This window comes from Apodemus sylvaticus, chromosome 6 (genome assembly GCF_947179515.1).
Source record: "Apodemus sylvaticus chromosome 6, mApoSyl1.1, whole genome shotgun sequence".
NCBI lineage: Eukaryota > Metazoa > Chordata > Mammalia > Rodentia > Muridae > Apodemus > Apodemus sylvaticus.
In genome coordinates, this window is record NC_067477.1 from 41,850,443 (window position 1) to 41,871,258 (window position 20,816).

At 48.7% G+C, this 20,816-nt stretch overlaps 1 protein-coding gene across 1 annotated transcript in view; it reads right to left on the minus strand.

The window, feature by feature from the left end:
• Positions 1 to 2,481, minus strand: part of Galnt16 (polypeptide N-acetylgalactosaminyltransferase 16) — an 85,342-nt gene extending 82,861 nt beyond the window's left edge. Inside the window, exon 1 of the mRNA XM_052185557.1 lies at positions 2,173 to 2,481. Coding sequence (XP_052041517.1) covers positions 2,173 to 2,349 — 177 coding nt within the window. The 5' untranslated portion in view covers positions 2,350 to 2,481. The remainder of the gene's footprint in view (positions 1 to 2,172) is intronic.
• Between the last annotated feature and the right edge of the window lie 18,335 nt (positions 2,482 to 20,816).

The window sequence follows — 20,816 nt, forward strand, 5'->3', positions numbered from 1 at the left end:
ATGGGGGTGGGGGGTGGACAGGGAAGTATTCACCAGGGTGGCACCCCGCCATAAGTTCTAAATCTCATCCCTCAAAATTTATACCGTATCCCACCAACAGTGTCTCCAGTATACGCACACACCCCATTCTGAGACTCTCATCTGGGAGACAAAGAAGATAGGTGTCCCAACCAAAGTCAGGGTTCAGGCTGCTGGATCAGAGGCAGCAGAAGCCTGTCTATGGCCTCTGCTCTCTTTTCTCACGGACCAATCCCTAGCATCCTCCCCTTAAGACGAAGACCACCAACCAACAGGCCACCAGAGAGAGGGATGGGGGCCCGATCAGCTGGCCTCACCTCTACCGTGATCCCTGAGACCCAGGCTGAACTGATCCAGGACAAGGGTAGCTGGTACAGGGGGTGGGGGGGAGTCCCTGGAGTCTAGAACCACCAGTGTTTGTGCTGTTCTTCCTCTGACCTGTCTGTCCACACAGATCTCAGTGCCCTAGAATGGTCAGGTTTGTTTGGTTTTTTTCCCTCCACATGTTCAGGCACTGACAAGTTTTTTGAACACCATGTCCTAGGTACAGGGCAGTGGCTCTCCTAAGCACATTTGCAGCAATGCATCACAACTTGGAACCTCGGTTAAAACACAAACCTTGCCGGGCGGTGGTAATCCCAGTACTCTGGGAGGCAGAGGCAGGCGGATTTCTGAGTTCGAGGCCAGCCTGATCTACAGAGTGAGTTCCAGGACAGCCACGGCTATACCAAGAAACCCTGTCTTGAGAAAAAAACAAATCCAAAAAACCAAAAAAAAAAAAAAACAAAAAAAAAACAAAAAAAACCCCACAAACCTTAGAGCCTAAGGTGTCCTCTCACCAGGCCCAGAAACTAATAACCATTGGTGAGTTTTTACTTCTTTACAAACAGGTGATGTGAGGGAATCTGGGCAGGATGGAGCTGTGAGAGGGCAGCTATAGAACCATCCTCATATTCTTGGACTTCACTACAAATACCCTACAGGTGTCAGCACTCCTCCTGACCTTGCACCTATGGGGGAGCTCTGGTCACACACACACACACACACACACACACACACACACACACACACACACATGCCTCCCTGATTCTTTGCTCTTTTTTCTGATCCTGTTGGCTATCCCAAGCTGTCTCTGATCAGCAGTGTGTCCCAAGAGGTTACCTCTCCCCTCTCCTCCGTCGGAAGAATGCGCCCATCCTAGCGTTCTCTCAAAGGGTCTCCTAGTCTCCTTCCTCAACAGGTGCTGCTGGGCCACACGAAGCCATCACCAGCTGACCAGGCAAAAGCGTAGGATGCCCCCTACAGGCTCAGCTTGCCCCCACCAGGGTCTACTGGTGCAGCTTAATCCGCCCCCCAACCCCTCGCCCCAGCTCTGCTGGAGCTCTTGGAGTGCTAACACCGCTTTTGTTTCTCCGACTCGCTCAGATGTCTGGAGGGTGATCTCATGAGAGGGAATTGTCCAGCCCAGACGGAGACCCAGTCCCCTTCAACTGCAGACCCTAGTGTTGGAGGCAAAGAGCGCTTATGAGGCAAGCCTTCTCCCCGCCCCTGGGGAGCCAGAATATACTTCTTCTGGGAAGAGAAGGGAGGGGTCAGAGCCTAAAAAACTGGTTCAAGTTGATTTGGGATGGAGGCGCTAAGCCAAGGGCAGCGCTCAGCGACCCGTCCCTACCCACGCCGTCGCCCGGCGTCCTTTACCCCAGAGGCTGGAGACCCGGTGCGCACCACCACCTACGCGCTCTTACTGAGCTCTGCTCCCACCACCCGCTCGCTGCACTCCAGGGCCAGCCGCCTTCTGGGGATGGCGAGACGCCCGCAGCCCCCTAGTCCCCAGCCCCGGTGGCGCGGGGCCGCGAGAGCCGCCACGTTCCCAGTCGCGCGCGCACGCCGGGCCCACCAAACTTGCAGCACTTTCTCCCTGCCCCCACATGCTGTCACCCTCCTTTGCATCCAAGCACCCTGGCCCCTCCGGGCCCCGCATAGGTTGCCATAACAACGAGCAGGAATTCTCCAACATATACAAAGCCTGACCGGCTCTCGGGGCACGCAGCCCCCGGGCGGGCCCCCCGAACCTCGGCTAACAGCGGGGGTTGGGGGGCAGGACGCGCGCTGAGCTCCCCGGCCCGCCGCTCACGGTGCGCAGAGCGTACTCACAATGAGCGGAATGGTGCGGTCCTCGCGGAGCTGCTCCGGTCTCCCGCCGGCCCTCTGCGCGCCGCGGCCGCCGGAGGATGCTGCATGGGCTCGGTTGTCCTGCCATAAGTAGTAGAAAGTGCCCAGGATCCAGGCTACGGTCAGGATGGCGATGGCATTGGCGCGGATCTTCCTCATGGTGGGCAGACAGGCGCCCCGCGTGGGGCCCGGGGCCGGCGTGCTCTCAGAGCTGGGGCAAGGGAGCTTGCTACCCTAGCCGTTTGTTATCGCTTGCGCCGTGCTGCTCAGTCCTGCAGAGCAGAAAAAGGAGAGAGGTGGTGGTGGTGGTGGTGGTGGTTGGGGGGGGGGGGTGATAGGAAGAGACAGGAGCGCAGAGCGATCCTCACGGTCCTAATGCCCTTCAGCCCCGAGCGCGCGCGGCCCCGGGCGCTCATTCATTCGCGCGCCTAGCTGGCTCGGTGCTCCAGACGCCGCGGGCAGCCCGGGCCGCTGTGCACAGGCTAAAGAGCGCGCCCGCTGGGAAGTGGGCCTTCCCAGCATCCCAGGTCTCATCGAGACCGGCGCCGGACGGAATGGCGATGGACTAGAGCTGGTCTCTGCTCCCAACGCTCAGCTACCTCTTTCCCGTCCGCTGCCCCCGCGCGGCCCTGGTCTGTCTCTCCACCCACACCTACCCCACCGCCGAGTGGCCCTGAGTCACCAGCGAAGACCCTGGCCTTGGCCCGAGTCGCGTAGATGCAGTTCCGGGCAGCGCTGAGCACTGAGCTCTGGCGCGGGTTTCAAGGTGTGTTCAGAGAGTCCTTCGGCGGGGGCAAGGCTAGGGAGGAGGCAGTCTTGACTTTGCACCAGAATCTTTCTCGGAGACCCAGGCTTCCATCCGCCCCGGTGGCCCGAGGGGGTGGGGAGTTGGAAGCTGATGCACTTGACACTCTGGAGAGCGAGGTGAAGCTGCGCTGCCATAAACCAGTAGTGCAAGCACAGGGATGCAGGCGCTGGGCGTCTTTCATTACCCTGGGGCTCCTAGCTTTCGTAGCTCCCATCTATCCCGGCTTCGCGGTTCCCTTGAACTGTCCCGAGGCGTCATCCCCGTTCCATGAGAATGAAGGGAAGCCACAGAGGCCAGGCCAAAGGGTTCGATTAGTGGGCAGAACCCTGTCTAAAAGCCTTCTGACACGTTTCCGACAAAGTGCAAAATAAGGTGGTGAGAGACAGACATCATTGAGATTCTGATTCTGCGGAGGCCCTGGAGTCCGAGAGAGGTGAGAAGCAGGTGTGAATAATTCAGGCTCCAGGCAGAAGGCAGGGCGGGCTAGGGCCTGTCAGGCAAAAAAGAAGACACTCTGAGCTGTGAAATACCAAAGTAGGTGCTGCGGAGGAAGAAATAATCTATTGCAAACCGGTCTTCAGTAACAAACTACAGAAATGATTCTTGGAAGTATAGTTTTGCAAAGTGGTCTTTAGGAAGGCTTCCCAGAGAAGGTAGATAGATCTGGAGGATAGGAGGGAAATCCTAAGAAGGCAAAGAATAGGGGAAAGGCAGGGACAGCAAGGTCATCAGGATAATACCTCATGAGAGTGTGCTGGATTCTGGCAAAGACCTCGTGTGAGCTGAGACTGGCCAGGCTGGGCAGGTCCGGATTCTGGAGGATCTTGAACGCCAGGAACAGAGTGGATAGGATGGTGCTTTTTGGATGATGTCAGATAGGTTGGCTCTTTGGAAAATCCAAGACAGGTCAGGCTTGCGATTGAAGCCATCTGGGGAATGAGGCAAATAATATCATAGCAGCATGTTCTGCCTCCCACATCAGCATCAGCATCACCCAGAGACACACATGTGAAATGAGAGGATGTTTTTCTGTGTTTCCAGAACCCTAATACAAGCTTGATATATTTCTACTGAAATGAAAAAACAAAAAACAAACAAACAAACAGACAAACTCCAGTGTTTTGTTTAGGAAAACAGAAAGAGGAAGAGGAGAAGCTGGAATTTTGCAGTTTCTACTAGTGTTACCACTTACTCCTCAGGATTCACAAGACAAAGGGACAGAGAAGGCTGTCCCTACACCAGTACCACCACAGAGAAGCAGTGGTGGGTAGTCTGTCTAGAACGAGCCATCCTCCCTTAGGCGGGCACTTCCCTGGACTTGGAGGTAATGATTTCACTTGACAGGAAGTTGACATAAAGGTTGAGTGTGTCCCCCTCACTCACCATGCACACTCTAGACAAGGAGGGGACCCAAGCTGCCTCCTCAGCTACAGCTTCTAATCTTCAAGGATCAAGTCCAGAATGGACCGGAAGTGAGCCCAGCCTTCCCTGGAGTAGATCTGAGCAGCACAGAGTTAAAGTCACCGTGGGAGACTTGCAGGTTCCTAATAGTCCCTGAACTCTGAAAACACCGAGAATAACCATGCCACTGGCCACAGGTTATTCGAGGCTTCCAAGTGGTGCCCTGTGCTAACCCTCCATCTATGCACTGCAGAGCTCCCACACTGAGATGAGCTATGCTAATCCTCACACTGGCAGATGAAGGCACTCAGTCCTCAGGAGGCCTGCAGGTGCCAGTATCCAGCAACCAGTACAGGGCTGTTTGTGCAGGGACCTCATTTCCACCCCCAGTCTGTTCTTTCCTGGGTAAGGGGGGGGGGGATATGGAGGGGTGGGTCTACTCCTGCAGAGCCATTCCCAGCTTCTGGTACGTTAGACATCTTGCACCATTTGGCCCTCCTCTCAGACATGGTTCACCTCTTCTACAGATGTCAAAGCTGGTACTCAGAGTAAGCTGAGCAAAATGTCACTTCCGAGGGTTCACAGGGACCTCAGAGCTCTCTCCAGCTGTGCATCTGGGTGGGGACTGGGATGAGTGGGCAACAGAGGGGGTCTGGATCAGCACAAGCCCTTGCTTGCTGGGGCAGGACAGGTAAATTCAGCGATAACTGTTACCTATGCGGTGGCTGCAGTCAGTTCTCAGCCTCGGTTTTCTCAGCTGTGCAGGGAGGGTGCCGACCGACCGCTTGCAGCATTGCTGGGAAAGGTGGGAGGAAATACCAGGAGATAGAGAGCCACGCCCAGGGCGCTGCAGGTCCACTCCCACAGGCACATGCTCTTCCTACCTCAGAGGACTGGGGCTGAAAAGGGACTCCCTAAAGCCTGCCCAAAGCACATGCCAAAGGGGTTTCCCACTGCTGCCAAGAACAGACCCCGTAATGACTTCTCCGCCACATCAAACATTGCGAGGAGGACAGAGTGCCTCACCCCACAGCTGAATGGCTGCCCCTTCCAGAGCTTCTGCTAAGCTGGCCACTCTAGGCCCGTTACCTTTAAGAGGCAGGCTCTCTCAGAAGCCTCTTCTCCAGTCTGCTTTAGCGTGAGAAGTCCAGAAGCTATGTGAGAGAACTGGGTTCAAACCCTCCCTTCCCATCATACCTGTCTGCTCTGAGCGGGGAAAGAAAGCCGGGAGCACAGACGGTCTGTATGTGAGCACACAACACACAGTGACACGGAATCTCGGAATCCCCATGCCTTGAGAAGGCTACGTCATCGCCCTTCCACAGTGATGAGGCCCATGCAAAGGTCAGCAGCAGCCACCCACTGTCAGAAGGCCACCCTCAACACACCAATTGTCTCCAAGGCAAAGGCGGGTACTGAGCGTCTGGAAACCACTGCAGATGGGAAGGCCTGGCTCTGTGAAAGGGTTCCAGTCAATCTCTGTCTGTCTCTGTCTCTCTCTCTCTCTTTGTGTATGTGTGTGTGTGTGTGTGTGTGTGTGTGAGAGAGAGAGAGAGAAAGAGAGAGAGAGAGAGAGAGACGAGTACACACACACACACACACACACCATGCATGCAACACCATGGTGCATATGTGGGGACCAGAGGACAACTTTTTGTGAGTCAGTTCGCACATCCCACTTTTTGACTGAGACTCCAGGTTACTGGACTTGTTCAAGTAAGTCCTGTGACCAACTGAGTCATCTCCTATGTCCCTCACTGATTCTTGTGTTTATTATTTTCTTTGTCACACGTATTAATTTGGCAGGGGGTGGGGCCCCGTGCATGCCGTGGTGCACACGTGGAAGTCAGAAGACAACATGTAGGAGTTGGTCCCCTCCCCACCATGTGAGTTCTGAGAATGGAACTCCGGTTGTCCGTTGTGGTGGCAAGTGCCCGTGCTCACTAAGCCATCTTGCCTCATAGATTCTTATGTGTTCACCATTGCTTGCCCAGTGCTTAGAACAGTGCATATAGGAATAGCTCACAAAACATGATTATCAAGTAGTTGTCAGTGGAAAAAAATGGAGCGGGGGGAGGGGGGAGCATGAACCGCTGGTCTGTCTACCTCCCTATGTCAAACACTCCTTGTAGAGACAGGGGCAAGTCAAGGTATTGGGGTCCCCTAACTGCTTCTCTTGGAGCAGCTGGCTCTGTCCTCTAATGGAGAGTTAGAGGTTAAACTCTTGCTGTCCCAGGATGAGGGAATAAGAAAACTTTCAGGGTCTTGGAAATTGCTACCAGGAGAGTAGGATATCGCTGTAACAGACCTGACGGTGTTGGGGAGGATTGTGAAGAATTTTGGAACTTTGGAATAGAAAGCCATTGAGAGTTGACTTGTCTGTAGGGCTTAGAGGGTGAGACTGTTGAGAGCGGTGTAGACGATGGAGGCCTGGCTCGTGAGGTGTCAGAGGGAAGCAAAGACTCTGTGGGTCCATTTGCACGACGAATCTATGGTTCCGGTCAGCTGCAGCTAAAGAACCGGCTATGGTGAACAAGGGACCTGAGTGGTGGTAAAGTAAAACCTTTGTTTTCCTGGGCCAGTGGATGCTGCCCAGCTAGGGCTGAAGAATCAGCTGTGATTAACAAGAGACCAGCATCACTGGGGTGAGGTCTTTCTGGGAAGTGTTACCTCAGGGTCAGCACACAGAAGCTGTGTTCCAGAAGAGGCCAAAGTTGGACTTCCTACTGGCACCCAAACTTGGTAGTGTTAAGAGTCTCCCAGGCAGTACTGGTTCTGAAGGCATGAAGGAGTCATGGAGATGAGTTGAGGCTTGGCACTATGAGGCCAGAGAAACTACTGGTGAAGGTGTAGCCTCAATGGCAGTGGAAACCCAGGACTGAAGGGGTCACGAAGAGAAGAGGAAGTTTGACACAATGAAGGGAGACCAAGAGAGGTTATTGGTCAAAGTGCAACCCAGTTGCAGCAGAAGACCACAGCATTTCGGAGGTGCCAGTACCATGAGATGACCACCAAGAATAGCAACAGCTATGGCAGGGAGAGCCCTGGAGCCTTGAGGAGACACGCTGTGTGTGCTGCAGAAGGGGGAGCTGGGGGAGTGGCCACGCCCCTTGGAGAAGCCCGAAGATCAGGAATGACTGACATTGGACATTGAATTATTTTCATTGTTGGAGTGTGGCTTTTCTTGTTCAGATTCTGACTGGGCCCTGGTTCTTCCCTCTTGAAGTAAGAATGCATTTAGCTTATTTTCTTATTTTCTATGAGCCCACAGTTGAGAAACTTTGAGTTTTTAAAGGAGATTTTAGATTTTTAAAAGAGACTTTGGATTTTTACAGAGACTGGACTTTTAAAGTGTTTGAATTAGTAAAGACTGTAGGACATTTAAGTTTGTAATATGTTTTTACATTTGTGATATTTACTAATCTGAGGTCTTGGGGATGAACCAAGAATAGGAAAGGTTAGGTCTTAAAAAGTATTTCATGTCGAGTTGACAAGGAATAATTGCGTTAATTTGATGTCAACTTGACACAGGCTAGTCATCTGAGAGCAGGGAACCCTAACTGGAAAAAAAAATGCTTCTGTAAGATTAGGGCTGTAGGCAAGCCGGTAGAGGTAGAGCATTTTCTTAATTATGATTGATGGGGGAGAGGCCAGCCCACTGTAGGTGAGACCATCCCTGGGCTGGTGTTTCGGGGCCCTTTCTCTAAGAAAGCAGATTGAGCAAGCCATGAGGAAGAAGCCTCTGCATCAACTCCCGCCTCCAGGTTCCCGCCCTGTGTGAGTCCCTGTCCTGACTGCCTTCAGTGACATGGAAGTGGAAGCCAAATAAACCCTCTCCTCCCCAGGTTGCTTTGGTCCTGTTGTTTGGTCATAGCAATAGTGACGCAAACGCAGACATGTCCTAATCAAAGTTAGAGAAAAAATGACCTCCACTCTGGTGGGCAACTCATGGAACAATGAAATGTGAAATGAGCCAGTTGTTACATTGGGGTTAATTTGGCTGTAGAGGCTTTGAGCTAATTAGAAATGTGTCAAATGTTCTTTAGTAACAGCAAAGAATGCATTTTTAAAAGAAATGCATTAATAAAGCCAGTAGTCAGTAGAACTGGTCCTCGAGACAAAGTCCTTCTCAAAGTCCCCCAACACACATAACTCTATCACCTCTCCTTTGCCTCTTTTCCACAGCCTGTAGAGGACTAAGTGGCCAAGATTCTCACAGGAGACCACATGACCCATCAGGATGCCCAGCCAGGAGCTTTCTGTAACATATTACGAGTTTCTAGTACAGTGCTGACCCTCTCAACATATGTACTAAACATCTAGGTTTGGTAATTGAGCGAATAAAAGAATAGGGACAGTCTGGCTAGTCACACGCCATTATTTTCTGTCTCATAACAATGCAGCCTTTTGAGACAGTGTATCCTCCGGTGTCTCCTTGCCTGTTGGGGTGGCCTTTTAGGCTCTTCCTTTCTTTTTTGAGTACTTACCACGCCAGTCCTATCTAGGTACTAGAGAATCCAAGAGTGAATAAAATTTGTTTCTAGCTTCTGAGAGGTCCTGGAATGAACAGCAGGAGAAGGCATATCATCATAGGATGATATGGATCAATAAAAGCACAGAGGAGCACTGTCACCATCCTGAAGTCATTTGGGAGCTGAGCCTTGGATGACAGACTCACTGTGTCTAGGAGCACAAGAAATGACATGATTTTACCTTACAGTAAAGGACAGTAGTGGTGATGCTGTGGGTGTCAGACAATCCTTTGTGCCCTAATAAATCTGTACTTGTTCAGGAAAGACAAACAGACACACCAGTGTGGCATTCTCAGCTATGAGGTGTAGCGAGCAGGCTGAAGTCTACTGTCTACTGATGGAGGATATCACAGTAACACTGTAGCCTTCCCAGCAATGTATCCAGCCTGGATTAGGGAAGTGACCATGGCTAGAGCAGGAGAGAAAGAAGGGAGATGCAAAAGATTTGCCCATGGGTTGTGGGTAAGAGAGAGGATTTCAGAATAATACAAATTTCCTGCCTAGTAGAGACATTCTTTAGCTTAAGGGGATTGTGAACTGAAATGAGTCCAGGAGGGAGGGAGGTCTGAGAAGTATGTTCAATTGAACCTGAGCTCTCTGGGGCTATCTAACCTCTGGAAGGATTTGTGACTCAGTCAGGTAGAGATGAAAAATCAGAAGCACAATAGGCAAACTCAGCTCTGAGTGGCTATCATGTCCCCAGCGCCCAGGCATGAGCAGAGGCCACACACATCACATACTTTTCATATACCCAGGCATGAGGAAAAGCCATGCACTTCACAAATGACGGCTTCTGGAGTGAGGATGAAGGACTGTCATTTGTTTCCCGTGTCTGCCATGGCTCTGGGCGCAGGTTCTTGGAAACACTTTCTTTCTCAGGGCTCTTATCAGCTGGAACATAGGAATGAGCCTTAGACCTTACAAACTTTGGCTCAGGGTCCAAGGGATCAGGCCCAAGACCAACGTGAATGCAAGGTGAAGAGGCCCACACTCCTGGCCTGCATTCATTTAGTCCAATGGCACCTGTGATCAATGTCTCACTTGTCTTCGGAAAGCTTCAAAGTGGAAATTAAGGGGATACTCCGGGGTTGGGATGTACCCTGGAGCTCTCATCCAGCCAGGGTATTCTGAAGTATAAATTCTATTCCCTTACAGGAAGATGATGTTAATGCGGGAGGCGTGTAACATCAGACCCACACTGCCTGGGAAGTCACCATTCAGAGAAACTGAGGATTTTACAAGCCAGTGTTTACAGTGGTACATTTCCTCTCTCACTGAAGCCGCCTCCAAAACCATCAAAAGGCTCATCAATCTGGTTTGAACGCTGAAATTGCTCACAGTGTCTGGAGCTGATGCCAGAGCGAAAAGACTTTGTAAAAGCATCATGCCATTTTATCAGCATATAAATAGTTATAAATCATGGGGCGTTTCCTCTGGGGTCAGTGGTGGTAAACAGCTGGCTGGGCTGGCTTCGGGGCTCGGGGCGTGGAGCTCAGAAGCAGCATGGGCAGGTATTTCTACTCATGTCCTCTCACCCCTCTTGGCATCACTGTCCTGGGTCCATTCTCAGGCTGTCCTCTTAGTCCAGATGGACATTTCTCCCTCATCCCCAACAAGAAAATGCCTGCCTCTGCTTCCCACACCCACAGGCTGTAGTCCTTAGTGGAGGCGGAGGTGCTGCGCTGGGCCCCAGATCTCAGCCTGCAGTCCAGCAGGAGAGGCAGACAACAGTCTGCGGTTGTTGTAGCTGTCGTCTCTGTCCCCTCCAAGTGCCTGTGTATATGGACAGTGTGCAGGAATATATGCGGTCTGTTTACTAAAATTGGACTTCATGCTTTTCCTTAAATAACTGATTTCTTTCCTGTAATTATTAGTTATTAGTGACACACGATTGGTCACTAGAGAAAAAAATAAAATTTGTGTCTAATTCTTTCCTTTCAGCTCTGAATCATTTATTTTACAAAGACTGCTACCCCAAAATGGAGGGAGGTGAGGCGATTGGAAGTGGGATACCCGCCTTCACCAACCTGATGATCCTGGACAAGTAACACACTTGGGCCTCTAGCATTTAAAATGGGACTTCATTGGTGAGTATTAATGCACACTGGTGATCTTGAGAGGCTGAAACAGGAGGACAGCTGTGACTATAAAACTAGCCCCCACTCCAACCCCTACCCCCCCAAAAGGGAAGGTTTGGGAAGATGGCTCACCAATTAATAGTAGTATTGTTCTTGCAAAGGACCCAGGTTCAAATCCCAGCACCCACAACCATCTGTGGTATGCATTCATATATAAAGTAAATCTTTAAAAGAAGAGTAGCTGGGCGGTGGTGGCACACACCTTTAATCCCAGCACTCTGGGAGGCAGAGGCAGGCAGATTTCTGAGTTCGAGGCCAGCCTGGTCTACAGAGTGAGTTCCAGGACAGCCAGGGCTATACAGAGAAACCCTGTCTCGGAAAAAAAAAAAAAACAAACAAACAAAAAAAGGAGGAGGAGGAAGAGGAGGAGGAGAAGAAAGAGGAGGAAGAGGAAGAAGAGGAGGAAGAGAAGAAGGAGGAGGAGGAGGAGGAGGAGGACTTTGTCTCAAATGCACTTAGAATGGCCTTTCTAGGACTGGCATTCTAAGATTTCACTTGCCTAATATTTAAACTATTTCCTGTCCTGGAAAGAATTACTAGCACTAAACTAGAATGTAATTTTCTTTGTCCTTTGATTTCCCCCAACATCTTACACACACACACACACACACACACCTGAATGATTTCTAATATTGAACTTGATCAAGAATCTGGAACCTGAGGTGGGAAGATGGCTCAGTGGTTAAACTGCTTGCCATGTAACCGAGAGGACTGGATTTCAGAGCTCAAATCCAGATCCCACATAAATGCCTGATGCGGCAGGCGGCTTGCCTGTAAGTCTAGCCTTGGAAGAAAGAGATGGGATCCCTGGAGCAAGCCCTGGAGGTCTGGGCTTGAGAGACTCTGCCTCAAAGAACAAGGTGGAGCAATTGAGGAAGATCCCCGATATCAACCTCGGAGCGCCACATCCGTGTGCAGAGATATCCATGTGAACCTACACATATGTGAACCTGTGTATTTGCCCCCACACAAATACTCACGTGAAAAAGAAGAAAAATAAGATCCTGAAATCTTTCAGGTTTAACGAGACCTAGAAAGGAGATACTGGGAAAAAAAGTCTTTCAAGAAATTAGACTGTTCAGGGATGGCTCTGAGGTGGGCACCTGGGAACAGGAATGGGAGCAAGTCTTTCACTGCACATCCTTTTGTGCCTTGTGCATTTTTTTTTTCCCTTTCAGTTCCTGGCGAACAGGAGAACAGTGATGGGACTGGACCCCCGCTGGACCAGCCCCACTCTCCAGCCTGGAGTTGGCCTGGAGCTGGATGGATTTGATGGTTGCACACCGCTACTGGCTACGTGGCTGCAGGCACACTGCTGGGCCTCATGGGAACTCTACTGAGGTGCTCCAGCAAAGGGCTGCTTCTCCCTATCATGCCTCATGGGAACTCTACTGAGGTGCTCCAGCAAAGGGCTGCTTCTCCATAGCTTCTGGACAAGCAGAGTCAGCAAAGGAGAAGTAGACCCAACCTTAAATTCTATGGCACCCACTCGAAGGCCGATTGCCTCTTTTTTGGCTTTGTTTTCTAATGATGTGACATGAAGACATCATGTATAAAAGAAAGACATAAGTATAAGTATAAAAGTATACTTATTAAAAAAAAAAGGTACTGGAGCACAAGGTACTGGTTCATCCTGTAGTGTGTGCCTCCAGTGGCAGAGCCAGGTTGCTGCATCTCAGGCCATCTTCTGTGCCCGTCTCCCCACCCCTTGCTAGCTCCCCATTAGTTTTCCTAATTACCTTGAGCCCTTACCCAGCCTCCTCTTTCTCCTTTCCTGACCCAGCCTCCTCCTTCTGTCTCCTTTCCTGACCCAGCCTCCTCCTTCTGTCTCCTTTCCTGACTATAGCCTTGGATGGCACTGGCCATCACTTTTCTGTCCTTGTCTTCCTTTGTCCTACTTTGATTTCTTTGATGCCTCCTATTGCCCTGGCACATGGTCAAGAAACAGCTGCCATCACCGAGGTCCACTTCCCAGTTTGGAGCTGTCACTGGTCCACGGCTGAGACTGTTCAAGGTAGGTAATTCCATTTTAACTGTATCCCCACAGCCAGTCACCTGCGCTGTAAGTTAAAGATGTCAGCTTCCCTATAAATTAGTTCTTCCTAGGAATCCAGAGACCAAAGTTTAAACACCCCGAATTACTTCTTTGTCTTGTAGATGGCCTTCTAAACACGGCCCAGCATCCATACTCAATCTGAAGTGTTCCTGAAGTGATAGGCCCACTGGTCCTCAAGCCTGTCACTGCAGTGAGTGGACTCCCGACTGTCTCGCCAGCTGCACACAAGCCAGAGAGTGGCTAGGCTGACCCCCAGGAGGCTGTGGGAAGTGAGGGCAGGAGGACAAAAGCTATGACAATCAGACAAGCGGCAGCAGATGGAGACAAGTATGTGGCAGCTCAGGCACAGATGCAGACCACACGAGATGGCAAGATAGAGAACCCAGGGAAAACAGCTCCAGGGAAAGACAAAGCAGAGAGCAAAACCTGATAAAAGTGTAACGAACACCAAAGCCAGACAAGCCTGGGGAGAGACCGTCCAGAGAGGCCGTTAACATCAGTGGAGCCGGGTCAGCGAGGAGGGCAGGAGGCTTTGGAGTGGCGCTGGAGGCAAGAGCACTGGAGCGACATGAATCTCTTGGGAAGGGTCACTCACCTTCCAAGCTGTTGGGCTTATTGGCTACAGCAAGCGGAATCGATTTAAAACAGACCAGGCGCTTTGCCTCATTCTGTTTCTCTGCACAGAAGAGGCTGGAGCCAAAGGCTGAGGGAAGCAGTCCATCAGCCATCACAGGCTGAGTGGGAAGAGCCCACCTGATCTCCACTGAGCCCCCCTTTCACCTCACTGCCACTTCTAAGCCACCAGGGCACTCAGCTGTTAGCTTACTGAACACAGCCTCCAGGCCTCCAAAACTTCCTTCAAGCTTGTCAGAGGCTCCAGAGTCTGAGGGCTCTTGTAAGGGCACAGTCAGCAGAGCTGCCCCACAGCAGGCACGGTTTAGAGGTTGGGAGTGGGGAGCGGGGGGGGGGGGGGGGATTGGGGTAGTCACACAGAGGAAAGGATATCAGAGAAAGTGGGAAGACACCAGCGGTGCCACGCCCTCCCCTGGACTGGGTGTGTCTTTGGAAGTGTCAAGTTGGAGCTGAGCCCTAACTACCTACCACAGAGGAAGTGTCAAAGGCTAGGAGGTAGAAAAGGCCACAGAAAGCTGTACCTGCTTCCTTCCCTCCTGGGGGAGGTGGGAAGAGACCCCCCCTTCCTGGGTTCTGTGACCTGAGTTCTGGGAATACTGCTCAATAGGGCTGTATGGGATTTATGTACGTAAACCTTACTGTACAAATCAGTTTGCCAGAGAAATTGGCTTTTCAGAATAAATTTGAGGTCAACCCTATGTTCAAAGAGAAGGATGGCTTAGGAAAGTGGAGTTATCCCAACTTGTGTTTGTAATTTTTTTTTCTTTTTTTTTTCTTTTGTTGTTGTTGTTGTTGTTGTTGTTGGGGGTTTTTTTGTTTGTTTTGTTTTTCAAGACAGGATTTCTCTGTGTGGTCTGGCTATCCTGAAACTCACTCTGTAGACCAGGCTGGTCTCAAACTCAGAGATCTGCCTACCTCTCTGCCTTCCAGGGCTGGGATTAAAGTTGTGCACTACCACCATTTAGCATGTTCATAAGTTTTGAATCAGAGTATCTAGTTTTGAAGGTAAGGAAAGGACCCTGTGGAGACTCTCCTGTACCTTGCTTTGAGGTTGCAGGGCTAAGCATCCTTAGCAGGAATACAGTGGATGTGCTGCAGGAGCCACTACTGAAGAATTTGGAAATTGAGTGGGAAATTCCAAACATATACAGAATAAGAAGGAGCTGGAGAGATGTGTCAGTGGTTAGGAGTGGTTAGGAGCATCGACTGTTCCAGAGGACCTGGGTTCCATTGTCAGCACTCATATGGTGGCTCACGACTTTGTAACTCCAGTTCCTAGGGACCCGAAGCCCTCTTCTCTCCTCTGCAGGTACTAGGCATATATACGGCACACATACATATATGTAGGAAAACACCCATATGCATTATCAAGAAATGATTCTATGTGCCTATTTATACTTAACCTTTTTTGTTTGTTTATTGGTTTTTTTCGAGACAGGGTTTCTCTGTATAGCCCTGGCTGTCCTAGAACTCACTCTGTAGACCAGGCTGGTCTTGCACTCAGAAATCCACCTGCCTCTGCTTCGTAAGTGCTGTGATTACAGGCGTACACCACCACTGCCCAGCTGTAGTTAACTTACTAAAAATCAAACCTCATGAAATGTTCTGTAATCCCTAAGTATGGAGAAATTCTTAGATCCCAATTACCAAATCTTCAGCAATTCTGACGTGCATTTACTACTTGTTTCCTCGGCTTGGTGAATATATGACCTTCAAGTCTCTAGAAGTTTATAACCCAAGGATGGCTAAAACTTCAGCCTTCTTGTCCCCTTTAAAAAACCATATTAGGAATTGAACCCAGGGCCTCTAGTACGTGTGCTAGGCGAGTACTCTGTCCCTGAGCTATGTTGCCAGTCTCTATTATTATTTTTTCGATTCTTTTAAGAGAGGGTCTTGGTATGTGGCCCTGGCTGGCTTGGGACTTGCGTATTAGCAGACAAGGGGATGGCCCTGATTTGCATGAATCGTCCTGCCTCAGCATCCCAAATGCTGGGATTACAGACATACACCAGGCCAGGCTTAAATTCTAGCCCTTGACAGGTATATGGGCATACACACCTGTCAAAATTCATCAAGCTATATCCTTCAAATGTGTGTATTCTTCAAATGTATATAAGGCAACTACACTGCACTTCAATAGGGCATCAACAACAACCCCAGTTCTGTGTACAAACAAGCCAAAGCATCATCAGTTTGAGGTCGGCTGGGCATTTCAGAGAAAGCTGCTGTTTTGAGAGAACAATGCTCTTTGGGCTTTTGCAAAACTTGTTCTTTGGAACCTGCCACCACAGCATGTGCTTTTGGTTAAGCATTCCACAGCTGAAACGCAATTGTAAGCTTAAATGCTGAGAGGATGAGGCAAAATCTTGGCCAAGGTCAAGCTCTACTGATGGCTGGAGAGGGGGGTGGCAGCCAAGTGCTCTGCACTTGTGTAACATTTTAAGAAGAAAAGCCAACCCCAAGTCATCATCTGCTCATTTTCTGAGCCAACTCTGGTCCTGCTCATTTTATCCAAGAGCTTAGAGGAAGCCATATGTGCTGTGGCGTGGGCTTACAGACCTCGGGGCCAAACACTGCTGTCTTGGTTTGAAAGACATGGAGCCAGACCAAGGCTTTCAGTGAGATCTAGCAGAAGATACCAGAATTTTAGATGCAGTAAGAGACCCTCTTTAAGAGTGGGCAGAACAATGTACTTGATGCTTTTTTGGTAGAAACTTGAGGCTTCTTTTTCCAGGTAACTGTGAAAAAGTTTCAAGTTAAGCATATTAGTACAAATCTGTGTTTTGCAAAGAAAAACCAGTATACTCTTTGGGACTGGAATGAAGCACAGGGACGGATTAGGAAATACATTTTCTACACAGTCAGAAGGAATGGCATTCACAGAGGAGTCTACACAACTAAGAATGCAAACATTACCTTATCCATGTCTGTCCAGCTGGTGCCCAAGTAAGTGCAAAGGTGAGCGGGACGAGTCACCAGCATGGCCAGAGACTCTTGCCAGGACTAGGTCACCGGGCATGACCAGAGACTAGTTTTACCTATTTGGTTTAATTTCCTCCCTTTAAAGTATTCAATTTACTTTGAGTGGTGGCATACACCTTTAATCCCAGCATTTGGGAGGGAGGATCTCTGTTGAGTTTGAGGCCAGCCTGGTCTACAGACCTTGTTCCAAGACAGCTGGGGGTATACAAAGGCAACCGCTCTCAAAACTAACTAACTAATTAACTGTCTTAGTTAGGGTTTTTCTGCTGTGAACAGACACCATGACCAAGTTATCTCTTACAAAGACAACATTTAATTGGGGCTGGCTTACAGGATCAGAGATTCAGTCCATTCTCAACAAGGTGGGAATGTGGCTGTGTCCAGGCAGGCCTGGTACAGGAGGAGCTGATAGTTCTACATCTTCACCTGAAGGCTGCTAGGAGAAGACTGGTTCTCACATGGTTAGGATGAGGGTCTCATTGCCCACGCCCACAGTGACAGATTTCCTCCAAGGCCACACCTACTCCAACAAGGCCACACCTACTCCAACAAGGCCACACCTCCTTGTGGCATCACTTCTTGAACCAAGCATATTCAAACCATATAAATAAATAAGAAAATAAGTAAGTAAATAAATAAGCAAATAAATAAACAAATAAATGTGCCCAATGCCTTTAATCATACACTTAGGGGATAGAAGCAGCTAGACCTGTGAGCCCAAGGTTAGCCTAGTCTACACAGAGTTCCAGGCCAACCAGAGCTACATAGTAAAACCTTGCTTTAATTAAAATGGTGGATGTAGTACTGAATGCTTGGAACAAGGGGCTTCTCCCTTCGCACATTAATCTAAATCTTGTCAGTACAAAAAGTTAAGTGATTAGTACAAAGACCTACAGCAGGCAAATGGGACAAGAATAAGGCCATCAGCTCACTCCTCCCTGAGCCTCTAAATATATGCTAAACCGAGTATATAGAAAAAAGCAAACTTCAAAGTTAAGTCTGTAAGTGAACCTTTCATGCCCACCACTTTTAAGACCACATACTGTAAATCTCCAACTCTCTCAGCCCCATTGTCTTACTACTAAATTCAAATCTCTTATTGTTTTCTGGTTTTTGTTTTAAACTTTTTTTTAAAAAAAATTATGTATATCAGGGTTTTACCTACATGTATGTCTGTGTATCACATGTGTGCTGGGTGCACAGAGAACAGAATAACACACTGAAGTTCCTGTGTGAACTCCCACACAGATGATAGGAATAGAACCCAGGTCTTCTGGAAGAGCAGACAGTACTCTTAACTGCTGAGTCACCTCTCTAGACCCCTTCTTTTGTTTTTCTGAGAGAGGGTCTCATTCTGGAGCCCAAGCTGACCTCAAATTTGTAGTGATTCTCCTGCCTCAGCCTCCCAAGTTCCAAAATACAGGCATGGACCACCTACCATTTCTGACTTATTTTAATTACTAATATTTTCAATGGTGAGGTTCTGTGCTGGAGAACGAACCAGGACCTTATTGTATGCTAATAAACACTCTTCTACTGAGCTGTATCTTTTGTTTTGTTTTATTTTGGTTTGTTTTTTCCAAGACAGGGTTTCTCTGTGTAGCACTGGCTGTCCTGGAACTCACTCTGTAGACCAGGCTGGCCTCAAACTTAGAGATCCACCTGCCTCTGCCTCCCAAGTGCTGTACTGAGCTGTATCTTTAGATCTGGTTTTGATTCTTTTTTTTTTTTTTTTAAACATGAGGTTTGCTTTTTATTTCAGAAGCGTGTACTTCTTTTTTTTTTTTCCCAAGACAGGGTTTCTCTGTGTAGCCCTGGCTGTCCTGGAACTCACTCTGTAGACCAGGCTGGCCTTGAACTCAGAAATCCACCTGCCTCTGCCTCCCAGAGTGCTGGGATTCTGGTTTTGATTCTTATCCAGGACTTAATACCCTGGTGACCTGAGGAGTCAGAATCGCTGTTCCCCCAACATGTTGCAGCCTGACAAGGGAGACCTTTGAGAAGCAAAATATAGGAAATCAGTCCAACTCAAAATTATTCTCAGTAACCCATTGTGCTTGTAATAATGTTGACTATAAACTCAGCAGATTCTTATTTTTAAAGGGAGATAGGGTTTATTTGGCTTATAATTCCAGGACATGGTCCATTATTATAGGGATGTTAAATGAGGAACTGAAAGCAACTACTTGTATCTAAAGTCCAAGCAGAGAGAGTATGTGCAAGAAGCTACTTTGTGTTTGTCTTACTTTCCTTCATTTTTTTTTTTAAAGATTTATTTTATTCACATGAGTACACTGTAGCTGTCTTCAGACACCAGAAGAGGGCATCAGATTCTCCTGTAGATGGTTGTGAGCCACCATGTGGTTGCTGGGAATTGAACTCATGACCTCTGGAAGAGCAGTTAGTGCTCTTAACCGCTGAGCCATCTCTCCAGCCCCCTTTCCTTCATTTTTAAGCAGTCCAGGATCGCAAAACCAGGGAGTGGAGCTGCCCTTAGTATGCACTGTTTGTTCTTCTACATCGAGTGTCATCATCAAAATTATCCCCACCACCCAAACCACAGGCCAACCTGATCTAGACAAACTCTCACTGAGATGCTTCCCAGGCTGTGTCTAATTGACAATGACAACTGTCATGCTCACCATGTCACTTTTTCTTTGAATTTTGACTAATTGGTATCAAACTGATGCTACACCTGTCCCTGACCGCTTCCCACCTGTCTCTGGTTCTCAGCCACCATGAGGAAAACAGATTTTACATACATTCTCTGCTATGGTGTTCTGCCTCACGGTAGGCCCAAAGCAATGGTGATAGATATTGAGATGAGAGGTGGCAAGCCACCTTTTCATCAAGGGAGAGAAATTTTAAGATTAATCACAAGGAAATGAAATGTTTAGGTTCAGTCTGGAGGATATAAGACTAACTACACTACTACCTATCAAAATAAAAAGAGGCCTTGAAAGCAACATATACATCAGCTAAGCCAAAGCCTATGTCGCAAAAACTAAGTTATATAAGCATTCCTTAGTCCCACATAAAGGAAGTCAGATCTTGATTACCTCTAAAACAATGAGCCATTTGTTGCAGTTACCCATAGCATTGGGGCCACCAATCAGAATCAGCCATGAAGTAACAAGGAAATGTGATCAGTGCCTTTCCCACCATGTCTAGTGACATGCAGCCTCAGCGGGTCACTAGTGCGTCTCCTCGCAGGAGGCAGGAGAGGGAGCTGACTCTGGGTCACGGGTTGTGCTCCAGGACTAGGATGGGAAGAAAATCCAACACAGGGGAACTTATGTGTTTTTATATTATTCATGTTGTGTTGTCTTAGCAAGATTCACCCTCTTTCTCCCCTCTTTTTGCTCATTTCTCTCTAGAGGGGAGGAGGGGAGACTTATTTCTCTTTCTCTCTCTCTCTCTCTCTCTCTCTCTCTCTCTCTCTCTCTCTCTCTCTCTCTTTCTCTTCTGATGCAAAAGCAAGAGAGGTTTATTTTCCAGCGCACTGGGGTTGACCTTCAATTAGCCCCTCAAGGAGAGTGACTAGAAGGGGACCCCAGGGATTCATTTCAATACCTAATAATTAGTAAACTAACCAATCTTTGGGAGAAAATGCCCTCCAGCTCCACTTGCTCATTCTCATTCTTGGGGAGCTTCCCTTAATAAACCTGAGAAGGCTCAGTGGATAAAGGAAACTTAGCACCATGCCAGCTGATCCCAGGACCTCTCGTGGCAGGAGAAGACCTACCCTGAGCTTGTCTTTTCCTCACAGCATCCACCCTATCACACATGAACCCATACACACACAAACAGCCCATATACAAAAATGTACATTTTCAATGATATCTAAAAAAAAAAAAAAGAGAGAGAGAGAGAGAGACCTAATGAAGAAAACTAAAAGATAAACAAATGAATGAAAATCCTGGAAGCAAGGTAAGTCAAAATTCAATAATTAAAGAGGCCAACTAAGAAGCTAAACTGAAGTAGTCTCTGCCTGCTGGGTTCCTAAGAGCTAAGAACGGGATTAAGCCGGCTTTATTTCAACAGAACGCATTTTGTCCTCTGATCTGTCCATGACG